The 18,737-nt window shown below is 39.5% G+C and overlaps 1 protein-coding gene across 1 annotated transcript in view; it reads right to left on the reverse strand.

Moving 5' to 3' along the window:
• Nucleotides 1–9,684: 9,684 nt before the first annotated feature.
• mtnr1c (melatonin receptor 1C) overlaps nt 9,685–18,737 on the reverse strand; it is a 28,919-nt gene continuing 19,866 nt past the window's right edge. Inside the window, exon 2 of the mRNA XM_064350414.1 lies at nt 9,685–10,984. Coding sequence (XP_064206484.1) covers nt 10,119–10,984 — 866 coding nt within the window. The 3' untranslated portion in view covers nt 9,685–10,118. The remainder of the gene's footprint in view (nt 10,985–18,737) is intronic.

The following is an 18,737-nucleotide window of genomic DNA, read 5'->3' on the forward strand; positions in this document are numbered from 1 at the left end:
GCATACCATGACCCATGTACATTTTGGCCAATCATTTTGTGTTTCAGGAAAATGAAATTAAAATTTGATTTTTTTTTTCGGTTATTCAATATTAATTTTAAAAACGACAATTGAAAAACGAGAATCAAATGGTTATTCATGTTGTTGACTGATATCAATTGAACATAAAATTACAGAAACTGAAATTGCTCTTACGACGCACCCCAGGGATCAAAGTAGAAAAATTACTGATGTCAAAAACTGTAGGCATGGATTAGTAGCCTAAACTGTACCAGAGACGGTTTGTTCATTATCATTATCGTGACTGTGCCCACGAATTACACTAGCTAGCGGCCATCAACGTCAACCGTAGCAGTGAAGGCCAGCAATGGAGTTTCGCTCGACTGAAACATTCAGGAACGTTCTGTTGTTGTCGGATGTTGATTGTGGTTGTTGTCATTAGCAAGAACCATAAACACACTCCAGCAACATTAGTGACTGCTGATAATCGGAGGTTGATGGTGGACTATTACATATACAAATAAATGTCCTATTGTCTGTTGCTCCTCAAAAGGAGAAAGCAAACATGGAGGACATATTTCAGAGATACAGCCTAAATACAATGTGGCGCTTGTTGGAAGAGTACAGTTCTCTAGTTAGAGAAACGCTTGAGGTTCAAGAATGTGGAGTATATAACTTGCTACACCAGAATGCCACCGAGCTTCCTGGATCAGATGCTGTTACTAATTGCACCAAGTCTGCAACACAGGCTATTGCATAAGCAAATATCGCCCGCTGAAAGACTAACCTTAACCCTATGTGGTAAGCTACAATTTAATAGGTTACTATTAATAATATAGGAGGGATAATTAAGTTGCTGTCAAAGCAAATAACTTTAAAGCATTCACAGGCGTAGCCTACCTAAACACTTGCCATCTAGTTTGCTAGTGGCCACAAATGTGTTATTGCAACTGTTCACAATACAGACTATTAGCTAACATTGGTAACTAACACTGCCTGCAGCTGCTTCCCCCATGACCACTCTTTTTCAACAATAGTCTGTCGGCGTCCATTGTAATAGTTAGCTAATGTGCTAGCTAGCCCCAAGTTGAGCCGAAGAAATGGCTCACTATATAGGAATACATTCTTTTCACAAACTTGGTTCTAGATTGTACTGTACAAGAATAATAGTCATAAATTGTGAAACAAGTATTTTTGAATTATGTACATTTTTTTTGACTAAGTGAAGGAACATTTCTAAAAACTCCCAAAATGAATGTCAAGGGCGTCCTGATATGATTGTGTACAATGTTATGAAGGTTATGAAGTGTCTCACGGTTCACTTTCACTGTACCCATAAATCACCTGAGGCCATTTAAAAATGTCCTTTTTCACTCAAGAGAATAGTGTTCAAAAATAGGCGTTGTTCACGTGGGTTGTTTTAAATTTATGAACTCTCTTCTGTCATTATAAATCCATCTATTATCTATACCCGCTTATCCTGAACAGGGTCGCGGGGGATGCTGGAGCCTATATCCCAGCGTGCATTGGGCGAGAGGCAGGAATACACCCTGGACAGGCCGCCAATCTATCACAGGGAACACACACCATTCACTCACACACTCATACCTGTGGGCAATTTAGGGTCTCCAATCAGCCTACGTGCGTGTCTTTGGACTGTGGGAGGAAACCGGAGTAACCGGAGGAAACCCACGTGGACACGGGCAGAACATGCAAACTCCACACAGAAAGGCCCCTAGCTGAGGTTCAACCCACGACCTTCTTGCTGTGAGGCGACAGTGGTACCTGTCATTATAAATGTTCTTTGTAAATAATATTATAATTGCCCATTAATAATTTTAGCTTGGTCGTGTGCGTATTAAATTAATGGGGGCTGACCACTTGAATGACATAAAACATTAAAGAGAGGAAGAATGTGCATTTAACTACTGATGAAACTCCACATCTTTGCATGGAATATATGATATATCGTGGCCTCACTGGAGCATGAAGGGATGTTTATTGGAGCATAAGTGAGCATTACAGACAGTACTGGGGATTATGAGGTCTTTATGCTTTCATTGAGTCCTTTATATTTGTGTAAACCCATGCATGATAATTATGGCATGCATGCAAATGGAATGTGTCCTATAGCCTTGATTATGGTTAACCAGAACACATAAAAGCTTTAATAAACATGCACAGCATGTACAACATTGCAAAGTTAAACATCAATACTGATACACCTCACATAAGGTAAAATACAAATATAAAGTTTAATTTATCTGTGGCAATGTCATGCATATTGATCTGAATTTAAGTCCCTGTGATTGTCTTTTGACCGTAGGTACAATGTAAATGAGATTGAGAAGGAAGGAAGGAAAGTCTTTGTGTTAAATGGTTTTGCAGATGCAAAAGTAGAAAAGATTAGATGTTCCACTATAATCACCTTTGGTAATAACCTCCAAATTACTTATCCTCCATCCCCTCATTCCTTAGCCTGGAATCAACTGAAATGTTGATTCAAATCCAGGATCAATTGCTCATAGTATAATGATCTTACATCAGTGAGTTTGTTTGCATTTCTTTTTCCTATCAGGGCTTATAATGAAATGATTACAGTGGAAAGAATAAGGAGCATGTCTTTCTGTGGGTTTAGTTAACTGCTACATGCTCTGTACATGTTAAAAATGTTAGAAAGTACACCCCTCATGGCTCCAATGTTTTTTTTTAATTACCCAGTTTTTCCCATTCATCCTTTTGGCTTCAATACTGAAGGTAAGGACTAGCATGAGTGAGATTTAAATGAGCCATTAACAGATTACAGGTGTCCAATCAGCCCAGTAAGCCTAATTGATCAAACATTGGGCAATTAGTACTGTGGCCAGAATGACATGGCTTTCAGGATTTTGACCTGTCCCTTAGGAGAATCACAAGGAACTGCTTTGAGGGTGCACACTGATGATCCAAAGATTAGACACAGTTGGCTAGTGTAATTTTGATATTTTGTGTCTGTTTAAAATGTTACATTGTTTATTTTTCAGAGCATGGAAATACACTTTGGACAGGTTGCCAGTTCATTACAGGGCCCACACACCATTCATGCACACATTCATAGTTATGGGTAATATAGAGTCTCAATTTAGCCAACTGCATATCTTTGGACTGTGCGAGGAAACGGGACTACCAAGTTTTTTTCAGCATGCAGAACTACAGCATTAGCTTTGGCTGTGTCATGAATTCATCTAATGTTTAGTAGATGCATTTGGCTCATTAAATAGACAGTACCTTCTGTTACAGCTATTGTTGACATGAATATCTTCTGAGCCTCCATTAAACAGTCTACATTGACCTTATCACACAGACAATAAAAAAATGTTGCTGAAATGTAAAATAAGTCAACCTGCCAAGTGTTACTCAATCAATTGACAGGATACGGCAATTCATATGGAGATTTTATTTGTCAGTACTTTAGTACATAAAGCAAGAGGTCTGTTCAGGCACTGTCCTCCAACCTTGAGTATGCAATACATCAGTTCTTTGGGGTAATAAATTACATTGAATTACACCCACTGAAGTTTAATAATAAATTGGACTGCGCAGCACCAATGGAGGTGCTGTTTGCTTTATTTATGGTTGTAAAGCCACAATGATTCTGCTTAGCATGCTTGAGAGAACGTCCCCTCATGGTGATGGAACTAATTAGCAGTATTCGCTGAATGCAGATGACAGCAAACGAGATTTGCATACGTAAGAATTATTTAATCTGCTAATGAGGGCTCAGTTAAATTGAAAAACATTTCTTTAAGGGCATGAAACCATTATTTACTTTGTGCAGCTTGTCTAATATTTTCAATATATAATAAAAATGAGGTTAACCAAGAGTAAGTCTTTTCTAGATTCACTGAAGGGTAATGAGATTCAGTGACTTTATTTGGATTAATCAAGTCTATCGCTATGGACATAAAAATGCATCTATGTGTACTGGACTTTGTTTCAGTGACATTGTCAGGTGCTTTCTTCTGAACTGTTTCATGATATTTATTAGTTTTGCCTGTTTATCAATACTGGTACACTAATAGTATTTATTAGTGTACCAGTATTGAAAGAAAAACTGGTTAGTGACTGTGTGTAAACCCCTGAAGAGTGCTCTATGATAATGACCTCAGAGTGTCTGGCCTCCAAGCACAAGGTGAGTTTTAGTGGGCGTGTAAATATCAGGGTGCAAGCCTGTCAGGGTAACATACATCACCAGTAAGCATGCAAGCAAAGCCTTTGTCTGAATGACCGAGGGAGAGGGAATGGAATCAACTGACACATTAATTGATTGCAAGGCATGTATTTCACGAATACTGAAAAAACCAAAAGAAAACTGTATCAGACCTTTTTTTTTTTACCACTTCTTGTTCGTATCAATCTGAAAGCACCCTTACTTGCGTGATTACCCTCTGTGTCCCTTCTACCAGCCTGCAAATTAATAGCCAATTCTGTTTTTGTTTGAACAAAACAGAGCACATGCTCTCGAATAAAGGGGAGTATCGGTCCTTGGAGGCAGATTATTTTTCTTTTTGTACAGGTCTCAAGCGATGGAGGGAATAGGTTTTATTTATTTTTGTTTGCATGAAGAGCCCTTCTCATGCTCAAAGCAACCCCTCTCACAGGAGCGTAAATTAAATGACATGCTTAGCCGTATTCTGTCCCAGACATCAGTCATATATGACATAGGGTGCTTCTGGAATTATTGGGTCATATCTCACTAATTATTTTATCCTGGTACACCAGCTACGCAGACCAGCAGTGCGCTGGGACAAGGGCAAGTGTGCTTTGCTGCCATGGCACAACGCATCAGAATGCAGGACCATCAAGAGCAAACCGTATCATGACCGTAATGGTGGCAGTGATAACAGCCACCATTACGATACGATAGGCAACAGAGAAGAATGTAATGCCATTTCAATTTCAGAAGGGTAGGAAAGGTCAGTAATCACATATAGTGGTAAAACGTACTAAAGGATCTTATTCATTTCAAGGCTGATAAAAAATTATTTTAAAAAACCGTACAAGACACCCCCCAACGAGTGCGAGTGCAATCCTGTGCTTCAAGGTATTAGTAGTAATTCAGCACATATTAAATGTCACTTTAATGTTCATCACATTTGTTATATGCTGTCATCTATCAGGACAACAATGCATTTGCGAGTGCGGCCTAAAGAAACAGTGTTTGGCTGGTTCTGGGCTCTAGAGAACTTCAGAAGCCAGGTCCAGATAAAGATAAACAGTGTTTTCAACACAAGTTCTGTACCAACAAATATCTACCTAGCACGTATTGCAACAAGGGCAGGCTTGGCTAACTTGATACATGGATCCAATAGACACCATTAGAATGTATTTGCGCAATATTGAACAAGATAACCAAACACTTTATTCCTGATTGGTGATTGACTACAATTTAAATTGCTTGCGAATTGCCACATGTTTTATTGCTTGAAATTACATCAAAGTGAACATTGCAAGCAACAGAAGTTGCATGGAAATTGCTTTATGTAACAAGACCCTTAAACTACAACAGAGGCTAATACTGGCTACGAGTTAGTCGAGCTGTTATACACAGTAGCTATATTAAAAATGAGCTAAAATCAGCTATTTTAACACATTTCTTTCCATATTTTCATTCTTAGAAGATTTTAGTCACATTTATTGGTGAAATGAGAACAAAAAATACAACATAGTAACATGTAATAATAGCCCATGCTACAAGTTAGTCTCTATGGTACCCGGTTGGGTTAACTGCACTAGATAGCCGAGCCAAATTAAATATTTTAGTTATACGTTGTATGGTCAAAATTAACTGAAATTCTAACAGATGTTTCTCGCCCCAACAGTTCCCTGGGAAACCTTACTCGAGCACACATTATATCCTCTCATTTCTTACATTATAGTAGTTTACCCCCATTAACAGGCACATCGGTCATTCCTGGTGCAGGCTAAGAATAACAGTGAGGTCAAGGTGATAGGACTAGTCTTGTAACTTGGTGCATTTTTTTTACCTGACCAAGTCTCACAGTAGCACAACAAACATATAATTAATTATGAGGCTTGTCTCTCCTAAACCTCAGCCTAGAAATGTTTTGTGTCCGGTGTTGCCAACTATTTTCTATGAAAAGTAGCTAAGTCCTCCTCTAAAAGTCGCTAAATGACGTCATACGTTAATTTGCATATGGATGACGTCACCACGTAATCATTTGCATATAATAAAAAAACGTATGTTAAGCCACGCACGGCGATAGGCATAGCTTAGGTTTTGTGTCTGCCTGCCCTCCAATGACGTTGGCCGAGCTGTGTAGTATCTGTTAGATCTGTAGAACATCTACTTCCGTGTAATTACAGCGGCTGATTCTACATAGGTCAATCATTACTTTTATAGACGTGGGCAACGCTAGAGCACTAGGAAAGGCAGATATGACGTCATTCACAAATTGGTGAAAGGTGATTTTTTCTATTGCTCAACAACGAGAACGGAGGTTGCCAAAGTTGCGAGAAGTCGCAACTCACTAGTCGCTAGATAAGATTTTTAGTCGCTAGGGAAGGTCAAAAAGTCATTAAATTTAGCAACAAAGTTGCTAAATTGGCAACACTGTTTGTGTCTCTGTTGGCTTTCTATGTGTTTTTGCCTAGCTTGTTACAGTCAGGAAGAGGTTTGTTTCCTGTCTGCTTCAGCACCAGGGCATGGATCAGGTGCTGGGGTGAGTAGATGGTAAGAAAGCTGTATGCCCCACTCATTGCCGAAAGGGTTCTCTGAAAAGGTCAGCTCATTGCCAAGAATCACCTCAAGGTTCTTCATGGTTGGAAAGGCAGATACTGTGATGCAATCCAGGGTGAACGAGAGGTCGTTCAGGGGGCAGAACATGGTAAGGACACAGAGCATGTTTATCTCTGCCAACATGAGCTCATCTAGCCTTTTCGTCATTTTATATTTATTAAATTTCTTGGCACATAGCATCTCCTTGTAGAGAAACACCTTAGAGGGATTTTAGATATGGATGGCCTATAATATAATATGGCATGCTCCATAATAAAGTATACTGTCAGATCATCCAATGTAGCATGATTTGTGCATGTACCAATTTGTTTGTCATTATTAGCACTTGTCTACCCTGAGTAACTGGATGGAAGCACATCAGCACCAATATGACAGCCTGCAATTTCAAAAGCTGTATGTGTCTTAGAATTAGAGGCTGTATTAGTCTTCCACACTATAGAAATCCATTTGGTTCAAGGCCATCTGGCTTCCACATATTGCCCTGCCACTCCAGAAGGGATGCTTCCATTATGTAGGGGTAAGGACTGAGTGCAGGAAAGCTGGTATCATGCCAAATTATGCAATTTTCATCTTGTTAAATGCATCTAGATTCAACCAGGACTCGTGATCTATAATAATTAATACAATAAACATAATGGGTTGCCATGATAACTAACTTGCCAGTTGTACATTTCCTCATAATATAAATCGTCATTTACCATTTCAAGGGAAGTTAATTTGCCTTTGTGCTTGGAATTTGTTATAGATGTACACAGGTATAGACATGCAGTTGTATCTGGCCTTTTCCATTAAATAAATCACAGCATAGACATATTAAATTCATTACTGAGCAACATTTAATTTTGTCTCATTTTTCCCATTCCAAAGAAAACTCACCAGCTAATTTTCTGCCCTCAGGGGTTCATTTTATTACCCTTGTGTATTTGTAATACTATATCCCAGTCAAAAGATCTCATTGTCACAATCTCCTCAAAAGAATGGGGGAATGGTGGAAAAAAGGAAACCATCTCCTGCCTGGCAGGGGAGATCCATTTGCAAAAGCAGTGCTGACCGATTTCTTTGAATGTGATGGCCACTCTGGTTAAGATGAGCTAATCTGCCGCAAATGATAAGGTGGCTATTAAACTATTGAATCAACTCCAATAGGAGAAATATTTACTGTTTTGCAGTTAAATGCTCTATCAGTGTTGATTTTACACTGAATAAATTAATGAATCTCATCAGAATATGCATTCCCTGTGTTTCAGGTCTCCTGCCTGCGGCTCGTTTGTTATTAGATAATTCATTTACACTCCACACTTCTGCTGGTTTTTAGTTAGGTTCTCACTGTGTCTCACTGTGTATTTAAGTTCCTGGTTTCCTTCAGCTCATTGCTTGGTCTTTGTGTTTCCTGCATGTTGTTACTGGACACTAGTCCCTTGTGTCTAGTTTATACTTACCCTGTTTCCTCATGTTACACCTGTTTATTGTTTTGTAACCAATTGTTTTTTTGGTTTCTGCCTCCCTGTGTGATCTCTGTGCCTGGGTCCAAACTCTCCTGTGAACCGAGATAGATCCATGATGCTAATTGGCACCATCCCTAGTCAATCTGCCCCATATGTAAATGGCAATATTAATTAACTTTTTATGAATGATGCTGTAATTTAGTACAGCTTGACTCATGTTGCCATTACTTAATTAATAATTGGCATTCCTGTTACATAAAAGTTTCATTATAGGAGGTACGACCTTCAATTAACATTCACATGCACAGTTGCTTAAGTTTGTGAACAAAGGGAAATTAGACAAATGAAGCCAGAGATTTAAAATGGCTGCTGTATTTTAAACAAAGCACGTGCCAGTATGTTGTAAAAAGGGGTATTTCATATCCCCCATTTTGACCAGGAAAACGATGAAAGGGCACAAATGCACCAGGGCTGCCCTGTTCCTGGAGACCTACGGTCTTGGAAGTTTTCATTTAAACACTAACTTGGCTTGCCTGACTCTATGAGGATCTATGCAGTACTGTATATAACTGTTGAATGAGGTGTGCTTTGTTAGGGTTAGAATGAAAACCTACAGAATGGTAGATCTCCAGGATCAGGTTTGGGTACCCTAGAACTACACTGAAAGTTCAGCTTTAAAAAGTCATGCACATTTAAAGTGTTGCTTAATCATGACTTAACAGTTCATCTTTAATGTTTCAATTATAATTGATTGATTAAGCTGTGATGCTTTTGAATTGGGGGGGGGGGGGTATTTTATGTGAAAATACTTTATGCAAACAGTAAGGGAATGGCACTGAACAATACGAGGTTTAGTATTCGTGGAGAGGCCCCTGAAATGACAACATCCCAGCCGGCATGAGGTTAATGGACTCCCTGGATTTCAGAAGATAGATAGGGATCCGTTGGTATCACTGAGAATAATTTTGTCCACTGGCACACAAAAGCACAGACACACAAACACACAGACTCACTGACACACACACACACACACACACACAGACACACAAGCCACTCTACAGTTCAACTGTTACATGACATATGTTACATTATTCTTTCTTTGAAACTTGACAAAGTTGCCTTCTGTCATCAAGGCAACCAAAAAATATGTGTATTTAGAAAAAGTCTTGTAATAAATTAATGCTGCAATTATGAAAGATTATGTTGTTTAGCACCTGGATAAGATAATTATCACAATTTTTAGTAATGTAGTAAATATAACAATACAAACATACAATATACAATGGTTTAATAGTCAAACCATCAAGTATTTAAGTTAGATCAAACGTATGTGAATACAACATTGTAGTTTTTTTTTACATGTATCAGTACTGTCTTAATCCTGATTTCATATCAGTAAAAACTTTCACAGTAGGAACATGTGGATACAGAAAACATCAATCATTGGCAAAATGGTTTAATAGATTTTTCACTTTTTTTCAAAATAAAGCTGATTCACATCACCACAACTTGGTGGTAAAGTGTATGGCAAAGTTTATAAGTAAACATTCTCACTGACATTTTCTTCCTGATCGGTGAAATAATAATAATAAAAGGCTTCTTTGAATACTACCAAAGAAAAAGTAGAAAGCATTGCAATATGTTTTATCCTCTTTGAAACATTCATCTTAAATTATAAAAAACAAATATTGTCATGAAAAAAACCATAGAGAAAGAAAAGCTACAACTCATTAAAAAAAGAAGGAAGTAGGCACGCAGTGATAATTCAGGAAAAACAAAAAATAAAGCCCATAAAACACATTCCCACCCATTTTGAAAACCTCAAGATTCACATATGGAAACATAGAGAAAAATACTGTAAATAACAAGGCGTTTCACAGGTTCACTTCTGCCAAGTTGTTATTTGTTACTGCAGGTGAGGGCTTGCTCTTTAGGCCTTCCGTCCCATATTTGGAGGTGTCCACAAACAGCATACGAGGGGTGCATAGTGCTAAAAGGATTCGTTTATATTCCTTACGGAAGTTTTGGTTGAGCAGCCCGTAGATTACAGCATTGAGGCAACTGTTGAAGTAAGCCATGAAGTAGCTTGTGACAAAGAGCCACTCAGGGATGTTCGGAGCCACCTTCGCGGGGTTGATGGCCACAGCTAAGCCAATAAAATTCAATGGGCCCCAGCACACAGCGAACAACACAAAGACCACAAACATGGTCAGGAAATTCCTTAAGTCGCTGGGCTTTATTTTCTGCTTGTTATCAGGTTTGACCCGATGCTTTACCTGGATGACCAAAACCCAAATCCTTAGGTAGCAAAAGGAGACAACCGAGAGAGGTACGAGGAAGTGGATCACCACCACTGAGATGGTGTAATAGGAACTGACAGTCTGGGCGAAAGTGCATGAGAAGATGCGAGGGTCATACTGTAGGGAGCCCACAAAAAAGTTTGGCACAGTGGCAAGGGTGGTGAGAAGCCAAGTCAGACACAAGTAGCAGCAGGTATTCTTGATGCTGTAGAGCCGGTCGTACTGCAGGCTGTGGCAGATGTAGCAGTAACGGTTGATGGCAATGGCGGTGATATTAAAGATGGACCCGATAACACTGAGGCCCATGATGAAGCCGCTTACTTGGCAATGCATGTCCCCCATGGTCCAGTCATTGTGGAAAATTGCCATGAGGGCCAGGGGGTAGGGGTACACTGCTACCACAATGTCTGCCACAGACAAACTTACCACAAAAATATTCCCTGTAAGTGAGAGAGAGAGAGAGAGATTAGTACAGTGCAACTGGGAGAGATGCAAATGCACCACTAAAATCATCATACTTGATGCCCAAAGTAATGAGAACACATAATCACATCATTATCATAATTCTACCTGATTAAAAGGCTTTGAACAATTATGCCATACATTTTGAAGCTTTACATAATGCTAGATATGTTTAATACCAAGGTCTGCAAGGTTCAGTGCTCAGAAGGCCCCCTATACCTGGATAAATATGTGCTTCCTATCATACTAAAGAGTCTCTGTTGGTATTTCCAGCCCAGACAGGCACATGCCACGTGTCAAGGCACTAACTTAAAAGGAGAATTGATTATCAAGTATTGTATGGAATGTCAGCATGCTCCACTTGAAAATGGAGGGTGCAGGAAATGGTTGCCTGCTGTTTTACTGAATTTGTTTTACTGAATTTTACATTACTGGATCTTTATTTGACTTTAAAAATTCAGTATGGTTTCCTGTCAGTTAGACAGTCTCTTGGTTCAGTACAAAATATTCCTGCACCCCAGTGAGCCCAGTGAAACAATATTAGTTTGCACTGTAGTTAAATCATCTCCTTCATATCAGGTGCTTGTTGAAATTGGATGTACTGAAGTTGGTGTAGTGTAAAATTGGGCTGGGTAAGCATTTCATTATGTGGGTCAGATATGTTTTATTGAGTAATGAGGTGCCATTTTATTGAATAGATGATTTACTGGCATAATACCATCTGATATTATAGTACAATAGCCCATAAAGCTATATATCCAGCGAAAATAACTGGTCTATGAAACCTTACCTGCCCTGTTTTCTAAATTTAATTCTGAAGATCTGGAGCACATCAATTTCCATTAAAGCCATAAGTACTGCCTTCATCCCAGCACAATAGGTTATAACTCAGAAAGGTAAGGTATTATCTCCAGGTTTGAGCGCTACCAGTAATTAGGTAAGAAATCTTCAAAAGTCTTGAATACATCTAAGAAGCATTTGCAAGTTAGTGAAACAAAAAAATGCAGATATTTTAATATCTTGTTATTTTCCCCAAATTACAAAATATTTGCTTGTGTGCTTGGCAGTATAGCTGTCTATTCCATGGAGTTCTAGTAGTCTGTTTTGCAGGGAAAGCATCTGTGTTTTGAATTTAAGCAAACTCACATCTTGAGTTTCAGTACTGTTAGGATCCAACTGTGTGCAACAAATGGTACAATTAGATGTGTGATTTTTCAGAATGCCAGACCATGCTCTATACCTGTCAGCATTAGGATACGGTTTTCAAAGTATTTCAAATTCAACAGATAAAAGTTATTTTTTTAATCCAAAGCAAGAACAGTGGCATATTGCGTAGTTACTGTTGTTGCCAGATTGGTAAATGTAATATATTTTCCAATAAGAGGTCATTTGATAAATTAACAGCTCTTTCTAATGCCATGATTGCATTAGCATAGCGACCTCTACATCTGACCGTGATTAGCACATTTACATGATTACCAATGCTCACAGTCACTTCTCACCTCTACAGAGGAATACATACAACAACAAAAAACACCAGTATGCTAACTTGAACTCAAACCCGCAATCCTCAGGTTCAGAGTCCAGTGCATGATCCAGCATTCCTCACACTTACGGCTCACAAGAAACCTCAGACACCTTATTTTAACGTTTTCTTAACTGAAACCTCTCAAACCCATCACAGCATCTTTATGGACACTTTGACTGCATGTGAGATCAATGAAAGTGTAAGAAGAGGAGCTAATGTCGTCAATGATCATTTGCAATATACTTTTGTACCCACATTCAACTGAAACTCCAATTATTTGGCTGTTTTGGTGAATTACCTTGACTATGTCAATTGATCTTCATGTTCAAAAGCAGCCAGTTGAAACTGACTAAGCTGAAGACAGAAGTGTGCTTGTACTTTGTTACATTCACCTGCCTTATTCACTAGGGCAGGTGAATATGAATATTCTACTTAGAAAATACAATTTTTCACTTAGATAGATCTATACAGTAATTTATACAGTTATAAAGAAACATGCAATCAACTCTGAAAATGATCTGAAACACATTAATTTAAGTCATCAAGATCTCAACACTCAGACTCTCATGTGGAAACTGAATGGACATGCACAAACAGCCATACCAGAAAGTGCAATTAACAGAATCGATGACACTGCCAAAATGTTCTATTAACCTGCATTAATGTATGCCTTAGTTAACACAAAAGAATGCAAACCTGTTCACGCTCTGGTGAGTCATCCAAAAAATCATTAACAGATGGTTTTCTTAATATTTTTTTCTGAATAATAGAACAGCCACAGAGCTGTGTAAAAAATATGCGCTGTTAAACAACCAGTCTCAAACAAGCCACTTATTGTGAATGACTCAATAAAACACTTTCACTCAGGGCACACCTATAATAAGCAGTATAGGGGTAACCCTAGAATCTGGACAATCATTTCTTCTCCAATTTAGTGGCATGAGTCAGACATGCAGGGTGTTTATATACAACATCCAAAGAACCCACCCCTTCCTCACCACCAACTTTACACAGCTCATAATCCGTGTCCTGGTACTCTCATGCCTGGATAACTGCAATTCCATTACTGCCACTCTTCCTACCTGTGCCACTATACCCCAGAACCTAATACAGAATGCAGCTGCATGACTTGTCTACAATCTTTCCAAGCACACTTGTGGCACACCTCTCCTAATCTCACTTCAATGGCTGCCTGATACTGTGCACACCAAGTCGAAGAGCTTGGGACTATCCTACAGTGCAGTTAATGGCTAATGGAGCTTTGCCACACTTCTAATCAATATTCACCCTCTAAACCCTCTCTGCTCCACAACCTTGGGGTGACTTTCCATCTCTATCCTTTGTCGTTGCTCCTCCCAGTCATGTTGCCTGTCTGGACTGACCCCCCCAGTAGTGGAAGAGTAAGGTGGTTTATAGAAGTGTGCCCCTTATCTTATCTTATTTCAGACACAAACTAGGACCCCTAACACACATACAGACTAGCACTCCTTAACACACATACATTTTGAACATAGAGGTTTGTTTTTTGTAAAGGAACGGTGGTGCATTAGTTACTACTGCTGCCTTTAAATACAGAGGTTCTGGGTTTAAGTGCAGGCCCAGATCCTCTCTGTGTGCCCCCCCCCCCCCCCCCCCCCGTTTTCTCTGGGCGCTCCAAGGACATGTATCCCTGGGTCTACAGATGAAAATTAACCTCCATGGCCAACTCTGGCACATGTACAGAAATGTTATTAATGTGCATTGACCCTGTCAGATAAACGAATAAATAAAATAAGTGTTTCAATGGTGTTGCCTCTCTACTCATGCTCTGGAAATGTAGTTAGTCAGGTATGGTACTATCGCTCATATAAATCAAAGGAATGCAATGTTCACCTGTATTGTATACTCCATTTGTGAAATAAATGTAATGCGATTTAATATTTGGTCTTGGGTAAAGTCATAACTAAACCTGTTCTAATAACATATGGTGTGCCTCAAGGTTATGTGCTTGGTTCAGTCCTTTTTCCCATTTACAAGCTTCTCCTTAGCTACCTCAATAAAATCCATTGTGTTCAGTTTTAGTGAATCCACAGTTCGGCATTAAGACCAAACCCAACTCCACCAGTGTCCTGAGACAAAATAAATGCCTACCTGTAGGAGCAAGAAAAGGTCAGCTTTGAATTATCCTGCAGATTGACTGCCACATTATAAATATGTAACCAACTTTGGTCATTAAGCCCTCCATCACTTTCATACAGCACATTAACTGTATAAAAAAGTAATTTTGACACCTCAGTGTCAGCACAGCTTCTCCATGTTCTTGTTTCCTTCAGACTGGATAATTGCAATGGGCTTCTTATAAGGAGACTGCAGGTTATCCAGGATGGTGTGCCTCCCTCACCCCTGCCCTGTTCTTACGGGACTGGCATCCTGTCTACTCAGAATTGTCTTTAATTCTACTTACAGTATGGTTTTCAAGACCCTCAGTGGTGACAGGCCCGTCTATCTGAGTGAGCTCCTCTCTCCCCAGGCGTCTACATATGTGCTATGGTCAAAGAGCTGTAGGCTGACAATACACTTGTGCCCCACGGTTGATTGGGCTTTCAGCTCTATTGCACTCTGTGATCTGCCCGAAGATCTTTTCACCCAATCCCATGGCACTCTTCAGAATCGGACCAGAAACACTGGATCTTGATGCCACGTCAGTGGCAAGATGTCAGTACATGCTTTCTAGCATCTCTCCAACTAAAATGTATAAAAATGCCATTTAATGGTATTTTAACATTTTTTATTTTAATGGATAGTATTATTTTTGTATGTAGAACACAACTGGACAAAGAAATAAATGTCAAGCTCATTATAAAATTTCCAAAAATAAGATACTTTAGACTGCTCAATAATGTAGGTGTGAACTAATACATATAGGAAGCTTTCGTACACATATAAGAATTAGGATGAGATGCTTTCTACATTTTCATTGTAATTTCACAGTGCCATATTTATTTATAGTAACAAAATAATCCATTCTGAATGCCCAAACCTGAATTTGAACATTGTTTAAAGAAAAGCTCAGGGTTTATTGTGATCTTTAACCTCTACATAGACCAACAACAGATGCTGGCTATGTGAAAACTCCAAGTATATATACAATTACAATGGGAGGTACAGGCTTCCCTTAAATAGCTCCTATGTATGGTACAATCTCCCTATGCATGTTCGGGCTTCAGACGCACTCTCTCTGTCTCTGTGAAGCATAGGCTCAGAACTTACCTCTTTAGTCAATCCTATGGTAAGCCAAACCTATGGTCATATATCCTGATAAATTATCATTTAGTTCAGGAAGCTATGTGCGTATGTGTGGACTGCTGAGCAGGCCGGGGCATCCTAGTAGTGCTGCCCCTCAAGCCAGCAGGGCCAGATGTCCACTTATCATCCTAGCCCAGCTCATTGTTCTGGGCTATGGTACAGAGGGAGGAAGGTAGCTGAGCCTAGTCCATAAATGCATGGTCTGATTTATACTGCAGGGTAAGAACATAAATTGAAATCAGGCTGGGGCTCCACTAGGAGGACTCTTAGTAGTGGCTGTCTAAGCCATTATAGGTTAGACACTGGCAGCTGAGGATTGTATAGTAGCTGAATGGAGCTTCTGTATGCGTTTATCCTAGTTTTTTGGCACAGAGACTACATTTACTCAGTGTGTTGATAAATCTCTTCTGTTTCATTTTCCCTGGAACTCTTGCCCCTCCCTCGCCCGGACAGCTCCAACCTTGTTTCCTCACCCTAAGTTCACGGATCACTCCAGCCTTGTTTCCTCACCCTAAGTTCACGGATCACTCCAGCCTTGTTCCTCACCCTGAGTTCACAGATCACTCCAGCCTTATTCCTCACCATGAGTTCACAAACCATTCCAGCCTTGTTTCCTCACCCTGAGTTCACAAACCACTCCAGCCTTGTTTCCTCACCCTGGGTTCACTGAAGCACTCCAGCCTTGTTTCCTCACCCTGGGTTCACTGAAACACTCCAGCCTTATTCCTCACCATGAGTTCACAAACCACTCCAGCCTTGTTTCCTCACCCTGGGTTCACTGAAACACTCCAGCCTTGTTCTTCACCTAGAGTTCACGGACCACTCCAGCCTTGTTTCCTCGCCCTGAGTTCACGGAGCGCTCCAGCCCTGTCCCTTGCTGAGTGGTCACGGTCTGCTGTAGTCCTGTTCCTCCCCCGCTTCACGCCCACGCCTCGACGCAGGCAGGATGCTCCAGATGTATCACCCTGTCCCCTGGAGTTCCCCTTCATGCTCCCATTCTCCCTGTTGCTACTCACATTGCTATAGGTCATTTGCTCACCATAGTCAGAAGGAACAAATAAATAATAAAGACAATCTAATTAAAATCACCCCCCTACACATCCAGCACAGGCATCACAGCAAACAGCTAAAACTTAGTATGGCACTTTTTAACATCAGCTCACTTACAAATGAATATTTTTTATTATAAATGATCTTATCTGTGACAATAAACTAGACTCTATACTCAGAAACCTGGTGAGGGACCAATGGTCAGGCTATTCTTATTGAAGCCTATCCTGCTAATTCATTTGCTCACCATAGTCAGAAGGAACAAATAAATAATAAAGACAATCTAATTAAAATCACCCCCCTACACATCCAGCACAGGCATCACAGCAAACAGCTAAAACTTAGTATGGCACTTTTTAACATCAGCTCACTTACAAATGAATATTTTTTATTATAAATGATCTTATCTGTGACAATAAACTAGACTCTATACTCAGAAACCTGGTGAGGGACCAATGGTCAGGCTATTCTTATTGAAGCCTATCCTGCTAATTCCAATAATCTTTCTCAGTTAGAAATGGCCAGCATTGCTTCTTCTTTTCTATGTCATAAGTCTATTACCTTTGGAAAATTTCTCATCATTTGAGTTTCACACAATGTCACAAATTTGCTGAAATGTAAACCCTCTATTCTCACATTTATGATTAAATTAATTTTCAGAGTTGTTCGGAATCATCCACCCCAACTTTGGCAAGATTAGTATTGCGGGCTGGCCAGTAGACTCCCCCTCTATAGCTGGGTTCCTCCTGAGATTTCTTCCCATTGGCTAGTTATTCTTGCCACTGTTTGAGGGTTTTTCTCCCCACTTGCTCTTTGTGGGTTCAGGCCTGGTTTTTGCTCTTTTTCTGCAATTCTGTAAAGCATCTTTGAGACAGTTTGAGAAAGCTTGAAATGACACCTAGTTTTAGTATTGTACTTAATAATTAAAATGTATGCTAAAAAGGCAGTGTCTTGACTAACTTCCAAATTTCATGCCATCATTTGATGAACAGCAATGGCATGAAAACTGTATTTGTGGAAGTTCTTATGTCTATTAATGTAAGCATAATTTCACTTGCAGTTAGCAGAATAATTAGACGTCTGCTGCATTGTGCCATAATGCTACAATTAATGGACTTGAAAAGGCATGCCTGCTTGCCCAATTTGAGGACAGGCTCAGCATTCAAAAGATGACAAACCTAAGCTTCAAATAAATTAGAGCTTGAATTTTTTATTCAAAACACTATTTATTTTGAGCTTGCAATCAGCTGTGTTTGTGAATAAAACAGAAAATGTAATGGTTGTGTAATTTTGTCAAAGCGATGGGCAACATCAGTAGTCTGATTTCACATCACTAAAATACCAGAGGACTATACAGTGTCTGTTTTAAGTGCTATGGCTGCTTCATGGCGAGAACTTTAATCAGAGAAGAAAAAGTGATCCAGCATTCACAGCCACCCATTACAGATCCTGTTCATTGTCCTTTATGTCTTTGGCCAGTCATTGCTCTTGCCAGACCTGTCACTATGCATTAGTGCAGCCATTAATATTTAATGCATCCATGCAGTTGTGCTCAACATTCTACATTCTAACATCATGTAGTTTTTTTTTTACAGCGTCCTTATAGCATTGACCGGACCACACTGTTTTCAGATCAGATCAGTGGGTGCAGTGGGCTTTGTTCCAGTCCTCTTTGTCTTACTGTCAGTATCATTCAGAACAATTTATATCATGCCAAAGACTGTGGCTACAGAGCAGCTGAAAACCCCATACCCTCAGCTGTATGCCATTGAGCTAAATATATTGATGTAATGTTAAGAGCTTAAATGTCACAAACAAGGCCAGCTGAATGTCAACCGCTGACACTGTACGCAAACTGTATTTAGTCT

Source organism: Anguilla rostrata, chromosome 9 (assembly GCF_018555375.3).
Source record: "Anguilla rostrata isolate EN2019 chromosome 9, ASM1855537v3, whole genome shotgun sequence".
NCBI classification, from domain to species: domain Eukaryota; kingdom Metazoa; phylum Chordata; class Actinopteri; order Anguilliformes; family Anguillidae; genus Anguilla; species Anguilla rostrata.